This window comes from Mustela putorius, unplaced genomic scaffold (genome assembly GCF_011764305.1).
Source record: "Mustela putorius furo isolate JIRA1106 unplaced genomic scaffold, ASM1176430v1.1 tig00003853_pilon_pilon_pilon, whole genome shotgun sequence".
NCBI lineage: Eukaryota > Metazoa > Chordata > Mammalia > Carnivora > Mustelidae > Mustela > Mustela putorius.
In genome coordinates this window covers 39963648-39989904 of record NW_025422005.1, presented here as the reverse complement: position 1 = coordinate 39989904, position 26257 = coordinate 39963648, and the positions used below count along the sequence as shown (strand labels likewise).

The following is a 26257-nucleotide window of genomic DNA, read 5'->3' as shown; positions in this document are numbered from 1 at the left end:
TGACATAATGGGAACATAAATGTTTATTGAATAATTAAGTTATAGACTCTGGGTAACTATATGGTTCATATAACTTGCTTGACAACTAGTTCTAAATTATAAGTAATTATGGGGAAGAAGAGCAAGTTCAAGAGACATCTGCATGTTTCAGATAACTTTCCCCTCACTTGTCCTGTGGCTTTCAGAAGCAGTGGATTTTTAAAATGGTTTCTTTTCTCTTTTCTGCCCTCCACCAGAGGGTGCTCATAAGCAATTAAATGAGTGAGCTGTAGAGAGATTGAACTGAGAAAACAAGTGCCATTTTAATTCACTGCATGGATTTTTGGCCCCTGTGCAAAGTAGCAGACTTTACAACAGAACTCTTCACTCATTTTTTTTAATCTTATTTTATTTTTTCGGTGTTCCAAAATTCACTGTTTATGTACCACACCAAGTGCTCCATACAATACGTGTCCTCCTTAATACCCAACACCAGGCTCACCCATCTCCCCACCCCCATCGCCTCTAAAACCCTCAGTTTGTTTCTCAGAGTCCACAGTCTCTCATGGTTCATGCTCCCCCTCCAACTGAAATAGCTTCCCTGGCTTTGAGTTGTCTTGCAAATAATAACTAGTCTGCCTGCCTGAGCTAGTGTCTTTATGGAGGTAAATCTAACCATTCTTGCTAAATGGGTGTGAGAGAAATTATACCAGTAGGCAGTATTAGGCTGGTCTGATAGGGCTAAATTCTTATATAACTTAATTTTCAGAAGTACTCTAGTATTCTGAAGGACTTCAGAATATTGTCTAGTATACTTACTAGAATCAAATAAAAATGCAAGAATGTTGTTATTGTCTGTTTAGTTTTATAAAAGTATATCTTTTTTTAGAAAATTTGTTAATTCTGCTGCAGTGGGTAAATTTTTATCTCCATAAGGTATAATGTAGTTTTAGGAGCTGGGATGCAATAGAAGACTTTATTTTTTTTTTATTCTTTTTTTAATAGAAGACTTTAAAAAAAGAAAAATTTTTTGTGTTGAGCAACCTCTCTTTGATAGAATGCTGGATAATGTTGGACCAGTGCAGGAAGTATGAAGGTGGGCAGTTATAATGTAGAAAAGTATCATCAGGTGATTCTCCTTGTTTTCAAGAATCCCAACGTAATCTTAAAAATATTTTCAAAACTTTTAATAAATTTATTCTTTGTTCAAAGAGGCAATTTAAGTATGTTATTTAGAATTTACAACTTGTCAAAGCTACAGTTCACATCTTGGGAATATTCACATATGACACTAACTATTGGCTAAGTGGAACCAAATAAATAAATTAAAAGTATTATAATGCAATTGTTTTTTTATTGGAAATTGACCTTTGCAAATGTTCACTGAGGACCCAAGGTACCCAGCTTATATAGCTTACAATTTAGAGCGTGGTTATCCAAGAGTGCCACAAAAACGTTGCTTTGCTAAGGCATTTCTGCATACCACTGCATTAGGAAATGCTATTTATTTTGACAATCATTTCCTCAAAGATCCGTCTCAAATTATTATTTTTTTATTTTTCTGACTTTTTTTTTTAAGATTTTATTTATTTATTTGACAGAGAGAGATCACAAGCAGGCAGAGAGACGGCAGAAAGAGGAGCAAGCAGGCTCCCTGCTGAGCAGAGAGCCCGATGCGGGGCTCGATCCCAGGACCCCGAGATCATGACCTGAGCCAAAGGCAGCGGCTTAACCACTGAGCCACCCAGGCGCCCCTATTTTTTTCCTTTTTAAAACATTTTTAATTGAAGTATAGTTGACGTTTAATATTGTATTAGTTTCAGGTGTGCAATTATATACATTATAAAATACTCACCATAAGTGTAGTTACTGTGTGTCACCATACAAATTTATTACAGTATTATTGACTATATTCCCCATGCTGTACTTTTCATCCTTGTGATTTATTTTATAACTGAGGTTTGTACCTCTTTATCCTCTTCACTTATTTCAACCATCCCCATATTCCCCTCCTTTTAGTTTGTTCTCTGTATTTATGAATCTGTTTGTTGTTGTTGTTTGTTCCTTTGTTTTGTTTCTGAGATTCCATGTATAAGTGAAATCATTTGGTATTTGTCTTTGTTGGTCTGATTTATTTCTTTTAATGTAATACCCTCTAAGCCCATTCGTGTTGCAAATGGCAAGATTTTATTTTATTTTATAACTAATATTCCATTGTATATATATTTACCACATCTCCTTTTTCCATGCACCTATTGAGGAACACTTAGGTAGCTTCCATATCTTGGCTATTATAAATAATGGTGCAATAAATATTGGGGTGCCTATATCTTTTCAAATTAGTGTCTTCATTTTCTTTGGGTAAATATCCAGAGGTGGCTCATAAGGCATTTCTGTTTTTAGATGTTTGGTTTATTGGTTTGTTTGTTTGTAGCTGTACCAATTTACATTTACATTCCCATCAACAATGCACAAGCGTTCCCTTTTCTCCACTTCCTTGCTAACACTTGTTATTTTTTGTCTTTTTGATACCAGCCATTCTGACTGGTGTGAGATGGTATCTCATTGTGGATTTGATTTGCTTTTCTCTGATGATTAATCATGTTGAACATCTTTTCCTGTGTTTGTTAGATTAAAAGAAACAAACAAACAAAAAAAACAAGTCAGGAGCATTTTAAATTATTTTCATATAAATTTTCTAAAAAATTTGTTTTAGGAATTTGGGATAATTAAAACAAAATATAGTACTTTGCAACTAGCTATAACATCTTTGAAGAATAGGTTAAGAGTCAAGAAAACATGCTTGTGCTATCATTAAGCTGTGACTTGGGGCAAACAACTTTACCTCTCTATATCTTAAATAGTAGTATTAGACTAGATCTTCTTGTGAGAAGAAACTACCTTTCATTTGGAATCTATTAGAAATGATGGGGCTACTGATGGAAGATGCTTAAGAGTAGGCTAGCAATAAACTCTCAGTAGAGTCCCATTACTAGCTTTGAATGGAGCAAAGGATGCTTGATGGACATAGTATGGCGGCAGCACTTAACTTCAGCTAAGACTTAAAGATCTGTGGTCTCTAGGGCGCTTGGGTGGCTCAGTTGGTTAAGCATCCAACTCTTGGATCTCATGTGAGTTCAAGCCCCTCATTGAGTTCCATGCTGGGTGTGGTGCCTTCTTTTAAAAAAAAAAAAAAAAAATCTGTGGTCTCCTTGTTGGGATATCAGCAATTGATATCCTTTACAACTCTAGTTGTAAAAGACCTTTACAACTCTAATACCACGTGAGTATAAAATGAAGCCATCTACAGCAGCCATCCCTGTTTCTTTCAACTCAGCTTGCTTGCATGATAGCATTCTTATTTTTGTACACAGCAGAAAGCCTCAGAATTTGCTACTGTTGATATTTATTTCATTAAACCTTACCAACTTGCCAAATCAGTTGAGGGCTCTAATACAGCAAGGCCAGGAAGAGAACACAGTTTTTGAGCTGTTTACACAGGAGTTTTGTAGATAATTGATCTTGACCTCCACATGTCTTATAATATTCCATTCCATTGGTTCCAGAGTATTATTAGTCACTTCCTTTTTAACAGTGTGCTTTTTTCTTTTTAATGAGGTGACTAAACTGCTATTTAACCCTGCTACAAGAATGTGGCAGTGGGCTAGCCCAGACAAGTGAATGTGCACTTGGTAACTAACATTCTTAATAAGCTTGCTTCAACCTGCCACAAATTAAAGCTCTGTGACACCTCTAGCACATAAGTGATTTAAAAAAAAAAAAAAAAGCTTGGATTGTGAATAAATAAGCTTTTTTTGATTTGCACTCTGTTTGGCAGTAAATGAAACTTTAGCTTCATGATTCAGTTTGGCTTCTAACTACTTTAATCTGTCTGACTGAACAATGAGCATCTGAAAATTTTAAAGGGGTGATCCAGGAGTTAGTTATCTTTAGGGCTTCTTATTCATAAAAAGCTGTGGGTTGGTCAGAAATGTGTGGCATAGTTAAAACTCCATGGCTTTTAGAATAAAATCTGTTTTGCCACTTAGTAGTTAATTAATCTTAAACAAGTTATTCTACCCCTCCAAGGCTGTTTTGTGATCTATGCAATCATATTTATCTCTAATTTGCAGGATTGTCATATATGGTAGACATATATTTAGCACTTAAGATATAGTACCTGACAAATTGATGGTATCCAGGAGTAACTATTTTGATTAAGCCAAAGAATGTAATTACAGTTTATCAGTCCCTCAGACAGCATACAGTAGAGCCTTAATAGTTGTTTGATTGAATTATTGTAAATGCCTCTGAGATAAATCTTTCTGAGTTTGAGTTTTGGCTCACTATTTAGTGGCTATGTGACCTTGGGCAAGCTTCTTAATCTATGTAAGGCTCAGTGTCCTTATCTTTAAAATGGGGATTATAATAATACCTATCAAGGGAGAGTATTGTGACAGTTAAGTGGAGTAATGCATATAAAGCACACACATAATACCAGTATATATTAAGTTCACAATAATAGCAATTATTATTAAAATATTTTTAAAATTACAAAGTGATTTCATGGTATTTGTACATATATTTCAAACCATATCAAATTATATATTTCAAAATGTGTATAGTTTATTATAGGTCAGTTATACCTCAATAAAGTAATACTTAGTGATATGTGTGTGTGTATCTTCATTGCACTGCAATGATTGTATTCAATGCTGATGGCCAGTAAGACTCCCAAATCTAGATGGAACTAAACTAATTATACTAGTGACATGCTTGAAATATGGTTTAAAATTTTTCTTATGTTAATATTTTATGTTTTTATTAATTTTAATATCAGTTATATCAATATGCTTAATATTTTAAAATTAATATTTTTAAAACACAAGGCAATTGTATTTTACAAACTAATTTTTAAGAGATATATGGGGCACCTGGATAGCTCAGTGAGTTAAGCATCTGCCTTCAGCTCAGGTCATGATCCCAGGATCCCTGGAATCAAGCCCTGCATTGGGCCCCCTGCTTAGCGGAGAGTGTGTTTCTCCCTCTGTCCCCTCCCCCACTCATGCATGTGTGCTGTCTCTGTCTTCAAGTAAATAAATAAAATCATTTTAAAAATATACAAATAGTGAAGCTATAGTTTTATAATTTTTAGTTTGTGTTACTAAGTGTATCACACACAGGGCAAGGATCCTGCAGGCCACTGAACTGAATCTTCTTAGTAATGCATTAAGATCATAGTCTATGAGAGCTAGAAGGGATCTGAGAGGTCATTCATGTGGGTTGCTCTCAGGGAGGAGTATTTTAATAGTCTTTTCAGATGACTGTGGTTATTCTTCTTTGATAAGCCAGAACTCAAAGTGATGGTTCTTCAAATGTTAGTTTTATTGTGGAATCTGCAGCCAGATCAATATACGTTTTGTACTTTGTTACAGTAAGATTCATTGGTCTGTCCTCCACTTTAATTAGATCCTTTATCAGTACGTAATTTTATAACATCATGCATTCATTGTTCACTTGGAGAGTATTGGTCCTCTGAGTTACGCAGATTTTCTAACATTGACCTATTCCATTATATAATATATGTATAAGAAATAACCTGTTAATAGTACCACCAATCTCATCAGAAAAGTCTTTAAGGGGTACCTGTCTGGTTCAGTTGGTGGAGCATGTGACTCTTGATCTCAGGATTATGGGTTCAAGCCCCATGTTGGGTGTAGAGATTACTTGAAAACAAGATCTTTAGGGGTGCCTGGGTGGCTCAGCACCTGTCTTTAGCTCAGATAATGTAATGATCCTGGGGTCCTGGAATTGAACCTTATGTTGGGCTCCATGCAGGAAACCTGCTTCTCCCTCTCCCACTCCCCCTGCTTGTGTTCCCTCTCTTGCTATCTCTCTCTCTGTCAAATGAATAGAATCTTCAAAAAACAAACAAAACAAAACAAAATCTTTAAAAAAAAAAAAAAAAAGGAAAGGAAGATCTTTAAGCATTAGGAATCTGTGACATTTCTGGTGGCTGATAAGTTTTCCGAGATTTTTTTACTTGAAAACTCAAATTTTGTCATGGACAGTTAATACTTCCAGACTTGTTCCTTAAAGGAACAGGCTTGCTTAATTCATTTTGGAAGAAAACCCTGCCAAATACTAATACCAACCAAATAACCATAGTTTGCCTTCCAGTCATTTTAGTAATAATAGTGTTCTATGAAAAAAGTAGTTCATTCAGTACATAAGTCAAACAATTACACAAGTGCTTTTTCCTCAGCAAAACCATCATACTTCTTCATGCAACAGGAGTTTTATACATACTTCCCATTTGTCATATAGAGAATATTAGAAGAGGTGTACTCGAGAGTCAAGTTTAATTAGAAGTAATATTTTTTTCTGATTTAACAGGAACATTCTTAAGTTAAACTGGCATTTTCACAGTGAGTACATGGCAGTGGAGACTTTCACAAAGTTTGATGTCACTACCTTGATTTGTGCTAAGGTACCAATATGGCAGTTTTGCCCACCATTATTGCTTTTCCACTGTCAGTGTAAAAACAGTGAGAAAGTCAAATACCATCTATGTATTATTAAAACGATTTTGACTTTGCGGAACCCCTAAAAGGATCTCAAAAAACCTGTGTCTCTAAACCACATTTTAGAAATAATTGGCATAGTTAATATGTTCCTAAGATAATACCAAATTCTTTCTATAAGAAAAAAAAAAAACAAAACCCAAAACTTCAAATAGGCCTTAGGAGTATTTACTAATTGAATATATACTATTTGACAAATCTGTTCTTATTAAAGCCATCTTACAGAAAGCCTTTTAGAAAAGGAAATGTTACCCATTTTTATAGAAGAAGTTGAGGTTTGAGATATGAAATACTGATTGGCATAAATAATAGAACAATAACTACCCAAAGTGAATTCAAACTCAAGACACTCAAGACTTTGGAAGTCCTTGCTTTCAAGAGAATCAGAAGATAAGCCACAAATTGGTAGAAAAGATCTACAAAAGATACATCTGAGAAGGAATCTTTATCTAAAATATATGAGGAACTCATGCGGCACAGTGGGTGGCTCAGTGGGTTAAAGCCTTTACCTTTGGCTTAAGTCATGATCTCAAGGTCCTGGGATAGAGCCCTGCATCGGGCTCCCTGCTCAGCGGGGACCCTGCTTTCCGCCCCTGCCCCCATGCCTGCCTCTCTGCCTACTTGTGATTTTTGTCTGTCAAATAAAAAAAATTTTTTTTAAATCTTTAAAATTATGAGTAACTCTTAAAACTCAACAAAAAAATGAACAACCCAATTATAAAATGAACCAAAGACCTTAACAGACATCTTACCAAAAAAGATATACAGATGGCAAATAAGCATATGAAAAGATGTTCCACATCATATGTCATCAGGGAAATGCAAACTTAAAAACTACCTATTAAGGGATGCCTAGGTAGCTCAGTATGTTAAGCATCCAACTTTTGATTTTGGCTCAGGTCATGATCTCAGGGTTGTGAGATGCAAGCCCAGCATCAGACTCCATGCTGGACAAGAGCCTGGTTAAGATTCTCTCTCTCTCCCAGGGTGCCTGAATGGCTCAGTCACTTAAGCATCTGATTTTGGCTCGGGTCATGATCTCAGGGTCCTGAGACCAAGCCTCACTTCAGGCTCCCTGCTTAGCAGGAAGTCTCTTTGTCCTCTCTTTCTGCCTCTGCCCCTCCCCCTGCTTGTACGCTCGCTTGTGCGCGCACGCTCTCTCTCTCTAGATAAATGAAATCTTCTAAAACAATTCTCTCCCTCTTCCTCTGCCCCTACGTCTCACTTTAAAAAAACAAACAAACACATGAAAAACACCTATTAAATGACCAAATTCCAGACCACTGACATCACAAATGCTGGTGAGGATGTGGAGCAATAGGAACTCTCATTCACTATTGGTAGAGATGCAAAATGTTACAGCCATTTTGGAATACAATTTGGTGGTTTCTTAGAAAACTAAACATACTCTTACCATATGATATAGCAATTATGCTTCTTGCTATTTACCCAAAGGAGTTGTAAATTTAGTTCTATACAGCAACCTACACAAAGATATTTTTAGCAACTTTATTCATAATTGCCATAACCTGAAAGCAACCAAGACATCCTTCAGTAGGCGAATGGATAAACAAACTGTGGTACATCCAGACAAGGGAATTTCTTTCAATACTAAGAGGAAATGAGATTTTAAGCCATGAAAAGACATGGATGAACTTTAAATGCATATTACTAATTGAAAGAGACCAATTTCGAATGACATTCTGGAAAAGACACACTGTGGAGACAAAAAGATCGGTGGTTGCCAAGGGCAGTGAGGGGAGGTGGAGATGAATAGTCAGAGCACAGAAGATTTTTAGAGTGGTGAAAATAACTCTGTATGATATTATACAGTGGATAAATGCCATTATACCTTAAAATGTGCAACACGAAGAGTGAACCCTAATGTAAACTATGGACTTTGAGTAATTATGATGTGTCCACGTAGGTTTATCCATAATAAAAAACACCATTCTGGTGAGTGATGTTGATAATGGGAGAGATTATGCCTGTTTGGGGACAGGGAGTATAGGAGAAATCTCTGTTCTTCCCAATTTTGTTATAAACCTAAAATTACACTTTAAGAAAAGAAAGTTTTTGTAAATAAATAAATATAGATAGCTAGATATCTGTATATCTCCCATGCCTTTCAACAACATAACCCATTTATGTATATATGTATATAAATTAAATATTATAAATATATAATATATATAAAATAGTTAAATTTAATTAAACCTAAGACCCATTTAATATATATAATGGCCAGTGAGATTTTTAGGCATGAAATTTCTTTTACCCCAACCTTTCTCCATCCCTAGGCATTCAGAAGATTATACTCTCAGATGTGCTTTATTTATTTAAATCTATAGTATTAAATAATAAAGGAATTTTGGCTTGATTTCATTTTGAATTTGTGAGTCTTTTGAATCTCTGCATCTGCGATCATGGAAATCAGAGAATTACAGTCTAACATGGTCGGGAAAAAACTGAATAAAGCCTTGAAATAGATTTGCAAATGAGTCACTGTTCTTTATTATATTAGGTTAAAGCAATCTTGTGATTGAGAGATTACCATTATGTATAGGTTAATTAACTAACATAATGTATGCAAATTTAAATTTTTTAAGGTAACCCCCTTCAACTATAAAGTCAAACAAACCAGCCCTAATCTTTTTTTTTCCCAGTTCCTTACCAAATAAATACCTCAATGATAGTAGTATGGATCCTTTAAAATTATATAACCATTTAGTTTCACATACATTATCTCAGTTTCATTGGATCTTAATACCAACTCTGTGAGAGAGTACAAATTGTATTACCCTATTTTGTGAATTAAGAACAGGTTCTTTTATACTATTCTCCCTCTAAATAATAAATAAGAAATACAGAAATTCTAAGTGATTTTGTCCATGGTCATGGGACAATCGAGTGATTCAGCCAGCCTAGAGCCTCAGCCTTCTGACTTCATATCTTTCATGTGAATTTAGGTTACGAGTTCTATTATATCATGAAATCACTGTCTGAGTGACTATTGTCCCTTCCACGGGGTTGCTAGCCCCACAGAGACTGCCCCATCTTTATTCCCTTGTATTCCTTTTTCTGTGCCTGTAGCTATGTGCATCTTTTTAACTTTCTAACTTGTTTTTATGTTCCTTTAGGACAGACTTCTATTTAATCCACAATGGGCATATAGTAACTCAGAAATTCCTAACCCATCCCCCCATCCACCTTCCTTCTAAAATGCTGTTTGTCCATAGTCTGGACATAGTTTGTCCAGAGTCCATAGTCTCTTGTGGTTCATCTCTCCCACCGATTTCTCCCCCTTCATGTTTCCCTTTTCCTAATGTCCTCCATGGTATTCCTTATGTTCCACAAATAAGTGAAACCATATGATAATTGGCTTTCTCTGTTTGACTTATTTCACTATTGCTCAGCTATCAGAAAGGATGAATACCCAACTTTTGCATCAACTTGATTGGGATTGGAGGAGATTACGCTAAATACTGTGTACTTTTAATGAACAGTTTCTTCCAGCTTCTCCTAAAGTATATCTTTTAATTTAACATGATTAGGCTATTAGGCAAAAGTAGTCACAGTAGAATCTAATAATCATTTCTTTTCTCCAGGTCCTAAAAATAATGATCATTGAAAAGATAACAGGTCTTCTGTCCATTCAGTAGGTTCAAAAGCCAGCTTTTACTTACCTTAATACATATAACCCTTTCAAAAGTCAGTTGAGGAGTGGATAAAGAAGATATGGTCCATATCATACAGTGGAATATTACTCAGCCATCAGAAAGGATGAATACCCAACTTTTGCATCAACATGGATGGGACTGGAGGAGATTATGCTGAGTCAAATAATTCAAGCAGAGAAAGTCAATTATCATATGGTTTCACTTACTTGTGAAACATAAGGAATAACATGAAGGACATTAAGAGAAGGAAAGGGAAAGTGAAGGGGGGGAATTGAAGACAGAGACAAACCATGAGACACTGTGGACTCTGAGAAACAAACTGAGGGTTTTAGAGAGGAGGGGTGTGGTGGGTGGGTGAGCCTGGTGGTGGGTGTTAGGGAGGGCAAATATTACATGGAGCACTGTGTGTTATATGTAAACAATGAATCTTGGAGCACTACATCAAAAACTAAAGATGTATTGTATAGTGACTAACATAACACTAAAAAAACAAGTCTGTTGAGGTAGTTAAGGCAGGGATTATTCACCTCAATAAATGGAAAATTCTGGCATAGAATAGAGAAATGACTTCCCCAAGTGCAGGAGGCTGGGAAATAATTGAATTGAGATTTTTCTGGCTCCTGGTCCAAGTCTTTCCATTATACTACACTGCTTCTTATTGTCAGTGACATTTACCATCATTATTGTTTCATTATCAGAGGATTTTAGGGTGGGGGAGGAGGACTTTTTTAATGAAAAATATTGTGAATGTAACGTGACTTGAAATTTAGCATGTAAAAAAGAAAAGAAAAGAAATTTAGCCTGTGCTTCTTTTTTTTTTTTTAAGATTTTATTTATTTATTTGTAAGAGAGAGAGAGTGAGAGCGAGCACAGGCAGACAGAGTGGAAGGCAGAGTCAGAGGGAGAAGCAGGCTCCCTGCGGAGCAAGGAGCCCAATGTGGGACTTGATCCCAGGACGCTGGGATCATGACCTGAGCCGAAGGCAGCTGCTTAACCAACTGAGCCACCCAGGCGTCCCTAGCCTGTGCTTCTTATCCAAATTAGCTTTGCTTTTGTTTGTACTAAAATGAAAGCAATTGAGCCAGTTGTAACAAATGTTGATGAATATGATGAACAGGATGACAGAATTATGTAGTTTTGCTTTTAAAAACTATTATTATTAATCAGATTTTCTAGCATTTGTAAGAGACAATGCCAAAACATCTAGATGCCAAAACAAACTAACAAATAACTAGGGGGCACCTGGCTGGCTCAGTCAGTAGAGCATGGGACTCTTGATTGCAGTGTAGTGAGTTCGAACCCTACATTGGACATAGAGATTACTTTAAAACATAAATAAAATAAAATGAATAAGGTGGCAAAGCTTATACCCCAAGTAAAAAAAAATTTAAAAACCTCTATTTTTTCTAAAGAAAAAATAATCAAATACAAATGATCTTTATCTACATGAGAGTACACACCTCACATGATTGAAAATACATGTGTAATCATGTGACATTTGCCTTTTTCATTCCAATATTTGTCTTCAGATAATTAGCTTGATTATAACACATGTTCGAATTGTGGTTATGACCAACCCACTGTTTTGTCCTTGGTTGGTCTCTATGAATTTACAGATATTTGGGTTTCCTTGTGTATCAGTTTAGTTCACACTTCCCCAAAAGTTACCAAAAGTGTTTTCACTGTGCTAATGGAGACCCTATTTTATTTTTAAAGTAATGAAAGAAACATGATACCATCATTACACTAAATAGACAAATGTGTCATTTCATGAACACCAAAGAAAAACACCCTCTTTGGTCTATTTAATATTGTTTTAATTCTTCTAGATTGACCAAAGTGATGTGTATTCATATTTGCTCATATTTTCCCAAGTTTAATTTAAACCTCAAATTAGTTATTTAATATCTGACCCTCTAAAAACTTCAGTAGGAGTAGGCATATTTGGCTTTAATTGTGTTGGGTAAACTAGGCAGATTCTTTGGGTAATGTATCATAATGGTAATAAAAATTAACTGAGTTAACCATTTGTGTGCCAAGGACTGTGCGAGGTGCTTTACATATATTGTAGATTCCTTAGCTATAACAATCTGATATTGTGGTTTAATATGATTAAAACATAATGACATTGTTACCATCTGTAGAAACTTCTTTTTAATGCCTTCAGCAAACACTATTCCAGGGTACCTTCCAAAAGAGATTTATAGAGTGCTTCCCAGGGAACTAGTAAACTGAAGTATTAATTCTAATTAGAAAAGTAACAGACACACTGGTGGTGGATGGGGAAGTGGAGATATATATATGATTAACTTTATTTTAGGTCTGTTACAGTTTCCTGGAACACTATTCTTTTGTCTTATGAAAAATGACCTTGACTAAAAATAAAGTTTGGGACTACATCAAAATAAAAAGCTTCTGCACAGCAAAGAAAATAACCAACAAAATTAAAAGACAACCTACTGAAGGGGAGAAGATATTTGCAAATGACATATCCAATAAAGTGTTAGTATCCAAAATGTATAAAGAACTTAATACAACTCAACACCTCAAAACCAAATAATCCAATTAAAAAATGGGCGGAAAACATGAACAGACATTTCTCCAAAGAAGATATGTAAATCGCCAACAGACACATGAAAAGATGCTCAACATCACTCATCATCAGGGAAACGCAAATGCAAACCAAAATGAGTTATCATCTCACACCTGTCAGAATAGCTAATATCAAGACACAAGAAACAAGAATTGGTGAGGATGTAGAGAAAGGGGAACCCTCTTACTCTGTTGGTAGGAATGCAAACTGGTGCAGCCAGTCTGGAAAACAATATGAAGTTTCTCCAAAAAGTTGAAAATAGAACTACCCTAGGATCCAGCAATTGCCCTACTGGATATTTACCCAAAGAATACAAAAGTACTAATTCAAAGGGATACATGCACCCCGATGTTTATCAGCATTATTTACGATAGCCAAATTATGGAAGCAGCCAAAGTGTCTATCGAGTGATGAATGAATAAAGAAGAGGTGGCATATATATACAGTGAACTATTATTTCACCATAAAAAGGAATGAAATCTTGACATTTGCACTGACATGGAAGGAGCTACAAAGTATAATGCTAAGTGAAATAAGTCAGGCAGAGAAAGACATGCCATATCATTTCACTCATATGTGGAATTTAAGAAACAAATGAACATAAGAAAAAAATAGACAAACCAAGAAACAGACTCTTAATGATAGAGAACAAACTGAATGGTTATGGGAGGGAAGGTGGATGGGGAGGGGGAGGATGGGTGAAATAGGTGATAGGGATAAAGGAGTACACTTATTGTAATAAGCACTGGGTGATGTATGGAATTGTTGAATCACTGTGTTGTATACCTAAAACTAATATAACAATGTGTATGTTGACTGTGCTGGAATTAAAATAAAAACTTTAGACTGCTGGGACCTTTGACGACTGAGTCGATGTTACAGCTTCTCTATTATTCACTCCCGGGGCACTGCAAGCAGGCCAGGCATCATATCACCTTACAGGTGGTATGGAGGAGAATACCAAGATGTATGTTGGTAATCTGGGAACCAGTGTCAGCAGAGGAGAGTTAGAAAGAGCTTTCAGTTATTATAGTCCCTTCAGAACCGTGGACTGTGAAAAATCTCCAGGATTTGCCTTTGTGGAATTTGAAGATCTAGACATGCAGAAGATGCAGTGTAAGGGCTGGATGGGAGAGTGATTTGTGGTTCCTGAAGGAGAGTTGAATAATCAACAGGCATGCTTTGGAGATCTAGTTTTGATAGAATACCTGCCCAACATTCCTTTGATCCCAGTGATAAATGCTGTGAGTGTGGTGAAAAGGGACATTATGCTTGTGATTTTCATCGTTATAGCCAATAGAGGAGAAGCAGGTCACAGTCTAGATAACATTTAAGATCCAGAGGTAGGTGATACTCTTGCTCATGTAGCAGGAGCAGGGAAAGGAGTCAAGATCAGCATTTCCTCAGCCATCAAGATCTGTGTCTCTTTCAACATCAACCTTCACACAGAAGATCTAGATCTGGTTCTATAAAAGGATCAAGATCCCTGTCGAGGCCAAGGTCAAGGTCAAGATCCAGGTCTGTTTCACTACATGCAAGAAGCAGCCAAAGTCCAGATCTCCACCTCCAAAGAGAATTCATTCCCCATCAGGAAGTCCGCAAAGAAGTGCACGTCCTGAAAGAGTGAAGTTCTCAAGTTCACCTTTTTAGGGAAAAGTTACTTCATTTACATTATTATAAGGTATTTGTGATGTCTGTAAAGCATAACCTAGGAAGGTTATTTCTGTCATCCGGTCAAAATGGATCTGGATTATAACTCTAAATTCATAGCAGTAATGTGAATGTATTAACATCCTGTGGTCTGAAAATGTGGGTTTTTATTTAGCACATTTAAATAAAATATTTCTCACTAGAAAAAATAAATATAAATTAAAACTTAATAAAAGAGGGGTGCCTGGGTGGCTCAGTTGGTAAAGTATCTGCCTTCAGCTCAGGTAATGATCTCAGGAATCTAGTCTGCCTCTCCCTTTGCCCCTCCCCCCATTCCTCTTCATTCTCTCACTCTATCTCAAATAAAATATTTTTCAAAAAAAATTTAACAAAAGAAAAAAATAGATTAGAGGGGGGAAAAAAGAAACCAACCCTGCTGACATTTTGGGGTTTTTTTTAGAAGATTTATTTATTTATTTGTGAGGGAGAGAGAGAAGGAAGGGGCAGAGGGAGAAGCAGGCTCCCCGCTGAGCAAGAGCCCACTGTGGGACTCTATCCCAGGACCCTGGGATTGTGACCCGAGTCGAAGGCAGGTGCTTAACTGAGTGAGCCACACAGGTATCACTATGCTGACATCTTGATCTCAGACTTTAAACCTCTAGGACTATGAGAAAATAAATTTCAGTTGTTTAAGCCAAAGTAATAATATTAATAATAATGATAATGATAATAATAACCTTGACTGTTGTAACATGCCATATACAGAAAAATTTCAAATTTTTAAAGCCTTCCTGGTTAACCTAATACTGGAGCTACTAGAGTGAGCTTTCTAATCTAACTTCAGAAATCTAGAAAATATTGGGGTACTTCAGTGGCTCAGTCCATTAAGTGTCTGCTTTCGGCTCAGGTCATGATCCATGGGTCCTGGAATAGAGCCCTGCATCAGGCTGGCTCCCTGCTCAGTGGGGAGTCTGCTTCTCCCTCTCTTTCTGCCCCTTCCCCTGCTCCTGTACGAGTGTGTGAGCTCTCTTCGTTCTCTCTCAAATAAAATCTTTAAAAAAAGAAAAGAAATCTAGGGGCACCTGGGTGGCTCAGTGGGCTAAAGCCGCTACCTTCGGCTCAGGTCATGGTCCCAGGGTCCTGGGATCGAGCCCCACATCGATCCCTGCTGAGCAGGGAGCCTGTTCCTCCTCTCTCTCTATCTGCCTACCTCTCTGCCTACTTGTAATCTGTCTGTCAAACAAACAAACAAAAAAAAAGAAATCTAGAAAATATCTAAAGGAGCTTTTGTGAGACATTGCTTCATTTTGTTTACGAATGATGGATTATTCGTTCTTGCAGATGTGTCTTGCTGAATCAGGGCTCTCCTATCCCTGCCATCGACTTACAGTGGGCAGAAGATCTTCACCTGCACAGACCCGAGAGCAGTCCGAAGAGGTAAGCTTTTTTGCCAAGCTTTTTGGTGAATAGGAGGCCTGTCCTCCACCTACCTGCCCACTTCCTATTCTTTTTTATCTGCCACAGCAGTGAATAGGTGAAGTAAATCTAGCGTGAATAAAATCTCAGTAATTCCTGAAGGCAGAAACTTTTCATGCGAGTTTATTGCTAATGTGCTCCTCCTTGGTCTATAAGTTTCATGTTTCATCAGACAGAATTCAGGTGGATTGGTTGAAATGAGTTTTACTTAGAATTGACAGGTTGACAAAGGATTTTCTTCATTGCTAACTATATAATTGAGTACATTTATTAAAACTGATCCTGAAGGTCCTTTAACTCATTGAGTTGGAGCACCTTCTAGGATCCAGGTATTGTGCTTGATACTATTTAACAAAGATGGATAACAATATATCCATACCAACGTGCTCAGAGTTAAGGAGATAGATTAATAAACTAATAATAATGGCAAAATGTAATAAAAGCTGTGATAGAGCATAGAATACTATAGAAGCAGAGAAGAGGGGCAGATAAGATTGAATATGTTTGTGTGTAGGATGTACCTGTGTGTATCTTTGTGGATCTGAACAATGTTAAAAGGCAGTGTCTTTTCCATGGCTACAAATTGCACTCTGAGTCCAACTATGACTTTGATTATAAGGTAATGGGAAAGATAGCTTGGACATAACAATTTATCTGTTGAAAAGCATTTATGGAGCTCCTACTATGTGCTAAAGAAAACTCATCACCATGACTTAAAAAGTGCATGTGACAGGATCATAACTAAATAGCACAGGAAAACATTATTTAACTCAGTGTTTTCAGTACAGTAAAACCTTTTTCCATTTACAGTCTACACAAATTATGATTGTGAATTTTTATTTAAACTGAGTGTATTTTGGACACTCACTACAGAAGCTGCCACAGGACCTATCTGCCTATCCTCTGAAATGCATTTATATCACTTAAATATGTGAAAGGGAAATGGGACTGCATAAGTTCCATTCTAGTCCATGATCATTCTGTGAAAATGATAATTTGCAATCCTGGTTTTTAACATTTTTTTTTAGAAATCCACAAAGAAGAAAGGGTTGTCCCCTGCTAAAATATTACTGTACTGTTTTCTTAGGCCTCTAAAAATGTTAATTTCCTTTAAAGAGCCCACACCATTTTATTCAGCATTTTATCTCATTAATCATCTTGAAAGAAAACATGATTTTGAGTTTCACTGCTTGGCAGAAATTACCAAAAATAATTTACTAAACTATTTCTTTCTTGGGGATGTGTTTCTAATGCTAAAGTAGGTTGTGCTTCAACCCTATAATGGATAAATCTACTACATTAAAATGTGGTAGCTTCACCCAAAATTTTTATTTCTGTGCTCTGAAAGATAATAGATACCCATTTCACTTCATTTTATTTCCTTCTCTCACTTTCACCATTATATGTGTTATTTGGGTAGTCCCTTCAGCAAAAATAAGTCAATCCCATACAGTAAGAAATAGTGTTAATGAGGTTGGCATACTGTTTAGGTTAGAGAAGAAGGTAGAGTGGAATTAGGTGACTTTGCTAAACTGAAAGAGCCGCAGTCTTGGGAATATCTTAAAATGTGATTATTTGTGATGAAACCGTTATTTTCCCTTCCCTGGCTAACTGTAAATATCACCTTTTTAAGGGGCTAGTGAGAAATGGGCAACTGTGACTCGGGCTTTTATGCTGCCATAGAATTATACAGCTGGAAGGGATTTTTAAAATTTGATTTCCCCTCTTCTATCCATTCATCCCTCATTCATTTAAACATTTAATGTCTTCTAGGTGCTCATCATTAGGACCACAGTCTGTATGCTAAAAGAGCTCACTCAAAATATCCCCTCAAAATATACCTAGGTTTTATCTCCAGTAACAAGGCAACCAGTTCTATTGTTGAGCAGCTCTGTCTCTTGATATCTTCTTTAAATAACTGGAACCTGTGTCCTTGTATCTTCCACCCAATGGTTCTGCTTCTCTCTTTTCTGCTTTAACCCTTTTCCTACATGATTTCATGTTTCAGGACAATTACCTTTTTTCTATTGATTGAAGCCTTCAATTAGGAAGAAGATATGTAAGACTAGTAGTTAAATTTAAGCTTTGAATTTTATGGATTATAGTTATGTGTCCTCTAGCTAGGAGAATTCTTTTTCTTTACATCTTCCTTCTGGTCCTGCAAGTATTTTTTTTTTTTTTAATGATAATTCACCGTTTTTCTTTCCTCCCCAGCCTTCCCTTGCTCCTGAGCCCTCTTTTAATGATCTTTCTATATATGAGTACCTAGCTAATACCTTCCTCTCCTTTCTGCAGTTGCTTGAATGGGACAAGATAGGGGCCCATTGACCCAGACTTCTTGAGAATTGTCCAGTCCTCAGTTAATTGTGGAAGAGAGGGGAGTGCCCCAAGATTAAAGCAAAACAAAACAAAAAAACAAAAAAACCTTCCAGTGTAGTAGATGCTAGTTAGTAACTTAAGGAAACATTTATTGAATGCTCACTGTGTGCTGGTCAGATGGATATAAACTGGTAATTTCATATTATATAATGTTAAAATTAAGCAAGCACAAGATACTAGGGCACAATTGTGGGGGTTGAAGGCATAACACTCAAGAATGTTTGCAAGCAAAAGCCCTGTTTGCCTTACACACTTCTGTAGCCCTAACATCTAGTGTAGTACCTGGCATATACCAGCCACAAAATAAATATTTGTAAGTGAGTATTTCTTTAAAAAGAAGGAGGAGAGGGGGAAAAGGAAGAGGAACAAGTTGGGAGAGGAAGAGAAAGAAAGACTATAGGAACTTATGTCCAAATCAAATTATAAAGAATGAGGCCCAGTCAGCCAAATGAAGAAACATGGAAATAGTATTTCATTCAAAGGAAACTGCATGATCTGATACAGTGTATGCACAGAGATGAGCACAGTTTGGTGGTGTTCGTGCAAAATAAAGTGAGAGACAAAGATAAGAGTGAGGTGAAGGTGAATGGTCTACAGCTCAAGTTGGGAACTTGAACTCTGGGCAGCCATAGAAGGCTTTTAAGTGACAAATGATTTTCTTTCCCCCAAATAACATTTTAGAGAAGAGAACTTTTTGCTGCTGTGCAGAAGGTAGATGTAAGGGAAGGAAGACTGGAGACAGGAAAAATCAGATACGGGTCTTTTATAATAGCACAGTTAAAGGATAATGAGATCCTGAATTAGAACTGGTTACTGATAGGATCTATGGGAGGAGAGAAAAGGAAGAGATAAGAATGATACCTGAGGGTCTTGAAGGGGGGGATTGGGGGAACAAGGTGGTGGGTATAGGGAGGGCATGTATTGCATGGAGCACTGGGTGTGGTGCAAAAACAATGAATACTATTATGCTGAAAAGAAATTTTTAAAAAATATTACAAAAAAAAAAGAATGATACCTAGGTTTTGGTTTAAGTGACAGAAAATATTCATTCAGTATTCATTTGATAAGTTCTGATTACATGCCCCTCTATGCCTGGTATTGATGTAGGAGTCAGAATATGGATGTGAACAAAGCAAAGTCTTTGCATAAAGGATCTTATACCTAATAAAATGAAATTGAACACAGATAATTGCCAAAAATCTGTATTTCAATTTTTAAAACTTGGTGAGACAAGTATTTAGCTTGTCTGCTGTGGTCCTACTATAACTATGTGGTATTTCACCTCAGGCAGACAAGCTAAATAGTAATCAGGTTACTTCTGAACATTTCTATCTGCATGCCTACTGTACATTCACTGTGTAAAAAATTGAACTTACCATATCTCCCCAGAAACCTGTTTTCTTACCCATATTAATGATCATTGCCAATCCAAGCCAAAACTATTCATTCTAATCACTGAGGGACCTGCTGTTCTTTGAAACTGTCCCAAATGAACTTATACATTGTGATTTTTATGACCCTTGCCTTTTGAATATTCAAATAAGTATATTTTTATGTCTTTCTTTGGAATGGGAATTTCTGGAAGGCCTGAACCATGTTTTATCTGTCTCTGTATCCCTAGCTTTTAACCTGTTGATTTGATATAAGTAGTTGGTGGAAGGAACATCTGCTTCAGTTACAAGCTTGCCTTAGTGCTGAGTATATGTAGAGTCTAAATTTGTTTCAAATGGTTTGGTTCTTTCTCCTCTAGGAAGTTTGCTCTGATCTTTCCCATTCCCCATTCATTAAATGTTCTCTTCTGAACTTACCTGTCATAACACTTAACACTTGGTATTATAATTATCTCTTTATATTATATAGTATTCTTTAAGAGAATATAGACTGTATCTTTCACACAGGTCTAGGCAGTGTGGCATTTTCTAGGGGTTTGTAAATGTTTGTTAAATGATAATGGGAATAAATGAATGCCGATAAACAGCCAAAATAAAATCATGAATTTTTTTAGCTGTTTTTCAAATTCTGAGTAAATAACTTCTCTGAATTCAAAGAGTTTTAAGGCTGCCATGGCTGAGCCAAGAGATTATGTATTCTCATCTGCAAACATTAATGAAAAAAAGATTGTTTATCTCATTTTTTAGAAAAAGCTTTTCCTAACCTGTTAGATGGCTGATAAGAAAATGTGAAGAGATTGGGAGTTCCTTATACATAATTAAGTAGCTCATTCTTGCAGATACTTCAATAATTCATATTTGAAATATACTTTTTCCAACAAAATTGGCTTTTTAGATAACTCCCTTTGAAGATGTTGTTATAGGATTTTGCTTTCTGGGTCTGAAGAGATTTGGGAACTGTACACTTTGTGGACAAAATGAATGATGAGTCAGTTACATAAGTACGAGATTAAAATCACTATCTTACTATGATATATATAAAGCTCTGTTGTTATGGAAAGGGGCTACTATTTGATTAAAAACTAGATTAGGAGAAGGAGTTTAGATGTCGGGGAGTAAGGTAAAAGGAGTGAGAAAAAAAAGATGATATATAGAACAATTCTTTTTCATCTCTGTGTCCTCCAACCCTAAAACCCGATGCCTCTTAAAGGGAAGGGTGAATGTTGGGCAAGACGAAGTGAAGGCTGAGATGATAGCTTAGCTGATAGAGAATGTGACAAAGTTCATCATACTGGACCTTTGTTTCTTTCTACTAGCCTGTGAACCTGGCTTAGCATCCTACAAGAGTATGTAATGTACTTTTTAGATCCTGTACCTTCACCTGTTTAAGAAATCAGAGTCTCAAAGTTCAGGGAACTTCATGCTCTAGATATTTGTGTGCCTGAAACACAGAAGGAATTCAAGCACAGTAGTGGTCCTATAGATGTGTTGTTTTATAGAGAAGGCTCCCTTACTACTTTGAAATGAGAAAGCATTTTTGAATTTTTTTTAAAGATTTTATTTATTTATTTGTCAAAGAGAGAGAGACTTAGCACAAGCTGGAGGAGTGGCAGGCAGGTGGAGAAGCAGACCCTGCTGAGAGCATGGAGCCTGATGTGGGACTTGATCCCAGGACCCTGGGATCATGGCCTGAGCTGAAGGCAGACACTTAACCGTCCGAGCCACCCAGGTGTTCTGGTTTTTGAATTTTTAGCTGTTGAATTGCTGAAACTAGAAGATCTTTGGCCTACAAAGCAAAACACGAAAGTAAGACTAGAATTGTAAGCAGAACCAAGGTGTCTGTAAGAAATAGTGGTGCAGTCAGAATAGCAAATAGACTGCTTAGGACAAGGACCATTCATTTTTACTCATCCAATAAGTTTGTTCATTATCTTCTCTATTCAAACTATGGGGAAGACTTTCTTTTGGATAAGGGGGAAAATGTTACAATTCTGGGCATTATTGTTTGGTTATGCCCAAGGAGGAAATGCTAAGCTGAGTCAAGTAGAGTAAATATCTTGGCTTCTTCATTTGAAGCTGTTAGACTTGCTGTATCAATAGTTTTAAAAATTGTTCCAGTGTCCTTAGATTCTTCAGAGGTATCCCAACTATCAAAGGGATATAAGAAAGAAAACGCCAAGCCTAGGGGGAGCATTAGACTTCCATTGGCCTCTCCCCACATCAACCAGAGTGTTCTTACTTTTGTCTATTGTATGCACTGTAATTTTACATAATATTTTGGCTTAGGCCAGGGGAGAGAGGTAACCCTGTGGAAAGAAGTTTGAAAACGATTGATAAGAAGATGTTTAAAATCTATGATTTTTATGACTAGCTAACCTCTAACATCCCTCTAATCAAGATTTATGAGACTTTGATTCTAAGTTTCTCTTAATGCTTTTCTGGAAAATTCTTATCTCTAAGTTAGGCTCTTTTGCGTAGACCAGAATCAAATAGTTTCCCCATTTCCATAGCTTAAGTGCATAGTGCCAAATTTTAAAAAAATAGAAATTTCATATATTAAAAATCCTTGTAGACTTTATTTATTGAACATAGTACAGATAGGCATTTAGCCAGGTACCTTGCTGAGACTCCCTTTTCATCCAAGGCATAAATATTTGTCAGTATTCACAGTTTGGATGTTTTGGATCTCAGTATTTTTGAGATTCCATTCTTACCTAGAGATTAGCAGCCTAGTTCATATTTTGAATCTGATGTTTTTAATTGTTACTTTAAATCTCAATTGATACTGCTGAAAACAAAATAAATGGAGCATGTTTATTAGTGCCCAGCATGTATAAATTCTCAATAAATGTTTATTGACTAGAGGTATATCTCATATTTAATAGCCTGCACTTTACAAAGAGCTTTTATATAGTGTATTTTATGTTATCTCCAATAACACTGAGGATAGTATACCATAGTCCAGTAATAAAAATTTGAGAACTGTTGCAGTAAGGAAGTGGCAAGTTTGAAATAGAGATTACTGTGAGCTTTTAAAAAGACACATATAGCTTGCTTTGTCTTTGACCTGATTATATCCCTCTCATCATTTACTGAGCAAATATTTATTAAGCACTGAATTGTGTACTGTGTTCTGTGGACAAAACAGTTGTATGAGTTGTATGCATCCTTCATTTTCCCTCAGGTTCCAATCTTTAGCCAAGGGGTATCATGGCAAGTTTAGGAATCTATGTAAGCCTTGGGGCACCTGGGTGGCTCAGTGGATTAAATCTCTGCCTTCAGCTCAGGTCATGATCCCAGCATCCTGGGATCGAGCCCCACATTGGGCTCTCTGCTAAGCAGGGAGCCTGCTTTCCCCCACCCCTCACCTGCCTCTCTGCCTACATGTGATCTCTATCAAGTAAATAAAGAAAAGAAATATATGTTAGCATTAAAATGAAAAATATTAAGCTTTACTCTAGCAAATGGCTTCTTATTTAATAAAACTACTATAATACTAGTGTCATATTGTGATTACATAACTTATATTTTAGAATTCGATTCCTAAAGTTCATATAAAACTAATCAGCACTTTTCTTAAATAGCAAAGCACCGATGTTCATATGGTTAGTGATAGTGATGGAGATGACTTTGAAGATGCTTCTGAATTTGGGGTGGATGATGGAGAAGTATTCGGCATGGCATCATCTGCCCTGAGAAAATCTCCAATGAGTGAGTATTAATAGCTCTTTGGGGCCAGCACTATAATTCTACTTCCTCCTGCAGAAACTTATAAAAAACAATGAACTTAAAAATCTCTTATTAACTTTCCAGGTTTGGAGAGAGAACATACAGCTAGCAGGCACAATATTCATTAGAACCAGAGCCTCTTGAGTTTTGATTTTATTAAGATTAGCAATTCCCAGAGCTTTAGTAAAATTCATTAAAAATGCAAGGGAATGTATAACTTATGTTTCACATATATATTAGTTATGAGTCTTTCTCTTTACTTTAAACCTAGAGGTTGATAAACAAATAGCTATATTTTCTGTGACTGTACTTGTTTCCCCCGTATCTTAGTGGAGATACCAGTTTTAAGAATAGTTATATTATTTTTCCATTCACTGGTACCACCTTTGTAAGGAAAAAAAAAGTAAACTAAATGTGCCATCTCCTTCTCTTTAACTTTACAAGATATATACTGTAGAATCACAGGAAGTACTATATGCAAAATTACTCTTAAAATAAATACTTAAATGGCTCATTTACTCAGTGAAGTTAGGAAACTCCCTTGGGCAGAAATAGATATGATATTTACTTAAAGGTAACCATCTTCCTTATAAATGAGATTTTTAAAATAACTTGAGATCCTTTTATATAATTTATTCACAAGATGTCATTTTAAGAAAACACTGAAATCCTAATTGATGACTGGCACATACTTGAAATGCTTAGCAGGTTTGTGTCAGCTGGCTTTCCAAAATTTATGAGCTTGGAGTTTTTTCAAGGTTCTTTTTTAAGGTTTGATGAAATCTTCTAATGTATGTCAATTTAAAATGTCTCCTCAAATATATCACAGAAGCTAAAATTTAATTTTATTTCCTCTTTATTGATTAAATATATTTCTTATATGTGGGATTAGATGTTATGTGGTTTGTTTTTTGTGTCTATTTGTTTTGTTTTTTTTGTTTTTGTTTTTTCTTTTGTTTGTTTTTTAGTGCCAGAAAACGCAGAAAATGAAGGAGATGCCTTATTACAATTTACAGCAGAGTTTTCTTCAAGGTAGGGTTAGGACATTAACTATATAAAATTGATGTTCTTTTAATGCTACTGTGATTTTTCTGGAGCAATTTTAGTCATAGATTGTCTTTAATTTCTCTATACAATATTTGAAGGATACATTTATCAGTTTATTTAGTCCTTATAGTTTAACACATCCTATTCAATGTCAGATAACTAGTAAGCTATTTATGCCACTTTATCATCTTATCTCTGTATCTTTACAGAAGCAAAATAAATGGGTCACTAATTAATATGTTGACTATATTCACAAAAAGTCTGTAGGTTATAGGATACTAATTTTTGGTATATCCTAGAAAAACAAAATATCCTTTAAAATAATATAAAATTTAAAAATAATTTAAAATTTTTAATATAAGCACATTTTTTCTTTTAATTTTTGTTTTGAAACTATCAACATTTCTTCTTTTAAGAGTCTAATGTAAAATGTTTTATATGCATTTGAGATTCTTAGAAGGTATTTAAGTAAAAAGGATTTAAATATTTATCCCTAAATTTTCATGTAAATGATATTTCTCTTTAGTTCTGTTTTCTAATGTAATATAATTTAGAAACTTTGCAAGATACAATTTTTTTCCCTCTCTGTTGGACTTCCAGAATAAATAAACTAAGGTTACTCTAAGGAAAATCTTATGAAAGTGGATAACCCGAAATTGCTGCTTATAAATGGCATGGTTTTGTAGCACTTATTGAATCCATTTGCTAGATGTACTTAAAATTCCTGTATTCTAATATTATCACTATAGGCCAAGAAGAATTCTAAGAACTAATGAAGTACATTACCAAGCCTTTAAAGAAATGTTTTAATGTTTGGTCTATAGTTAAGAGACAGTAGTGCCAACATTTATTTAAAGATGGTGATTAGACTTATGAAACTTTGAAGTAAATTTGAAATGTACTTAAATTAATAGATATAATTTTTCCTATAGATATGGTGACTGCCATCCTGTATTTTTTATTGGCTCATTAGAAGCTGCTTTTCAAGAGGCCTTCTATGTGAAAGCCCGAGATGTAAGTACAATCTTACCTTTTGTAATTAAAAAGTGCATCACATAGGTTTACCACCAGGCCTCAGGCAATGCTTAATGTTTTCTGTTTTTTTCAGATTGAAGACTTGATTTTGTTTGTGGTTCATCTACCAGCTTAATCATCACCAAGATTCCCATTTCAGAGGGGCAGTAGTGTAATAGGGTATTACTGGCTCTTTGTAGATGGCCTTGTCAATCTCTGAAACAGGAGTGTTTTTGTAGGGGAAAAAAAGGTAGACATGGGACCAGGCTATATGTGTATGCTCTTTTCAGTTAATGTGATTGACAGTTTCTTGCTAAAGGACTTGTCTTTCAGTCTTTTCCCAATATGATTCCATCTAATAGTACATATCTATAACTACAATATTTTTCTCTCAGAAGCCACTTTAAACAACAAAAATATAGAAATGGGCATTGTGACCTTAAAGTCAAGTACATTGGCATTTATAACAAGAATTCAGAAGATACATTTTCAGCAAGAAGTTTCTATGCAATCACTCTTTATATGTTGACCTAGAGTGGAAAGCTCAGTAATCTGTCTCCTACCTATCTGCACAACTTTAGCTCTCCTGTTCCCCTGCTTTACACTTAATAAATCTAGCAGTGATGTACCGTTTTTGTTTCCCCATAATCGTACTCTCTGTTCATGCTTCTCCACTGTAAGGAATGCCTTTATTCTGCCCTTTACCTGGTTAACTTCTACTCTCTGACACTTAAT

The 26257-nt window shown here is 35.7% G+C and overlaps 1 protein-coding gene and 1 pseudogene across 1 annotated transcript in view; both read left to right on the top strand.

Moving 5' to 3' along the window:
- The window catches only part of FAF1 (Fas associated factor 1), a 480711-nt gene that overhangs the window by 299433 nt on the left and 155021 nt on the right, over positions 1-26257 (top strand). The window contains exons 9-12 of the mRNA XM_045064498.1: positions 15828-15923; positions 23317-23443; positions 24430-24493; positions 25441-25522. Of these exons, the coding sequence (XP_044920433.1) occupies positions 15828-15923; positions 23317-23443; positions 24430-24493; positions 25441-25522 (369 nt within the window). The remainder of the gene's footprint in view (positions 1-15827; positions 15924-23316; positions 23444-24429; positions 24494-25440; positions 25523-26257) is intronic.
- Positions 13633-14657, top strand: LOC106003919 (annotated as a pseudogene).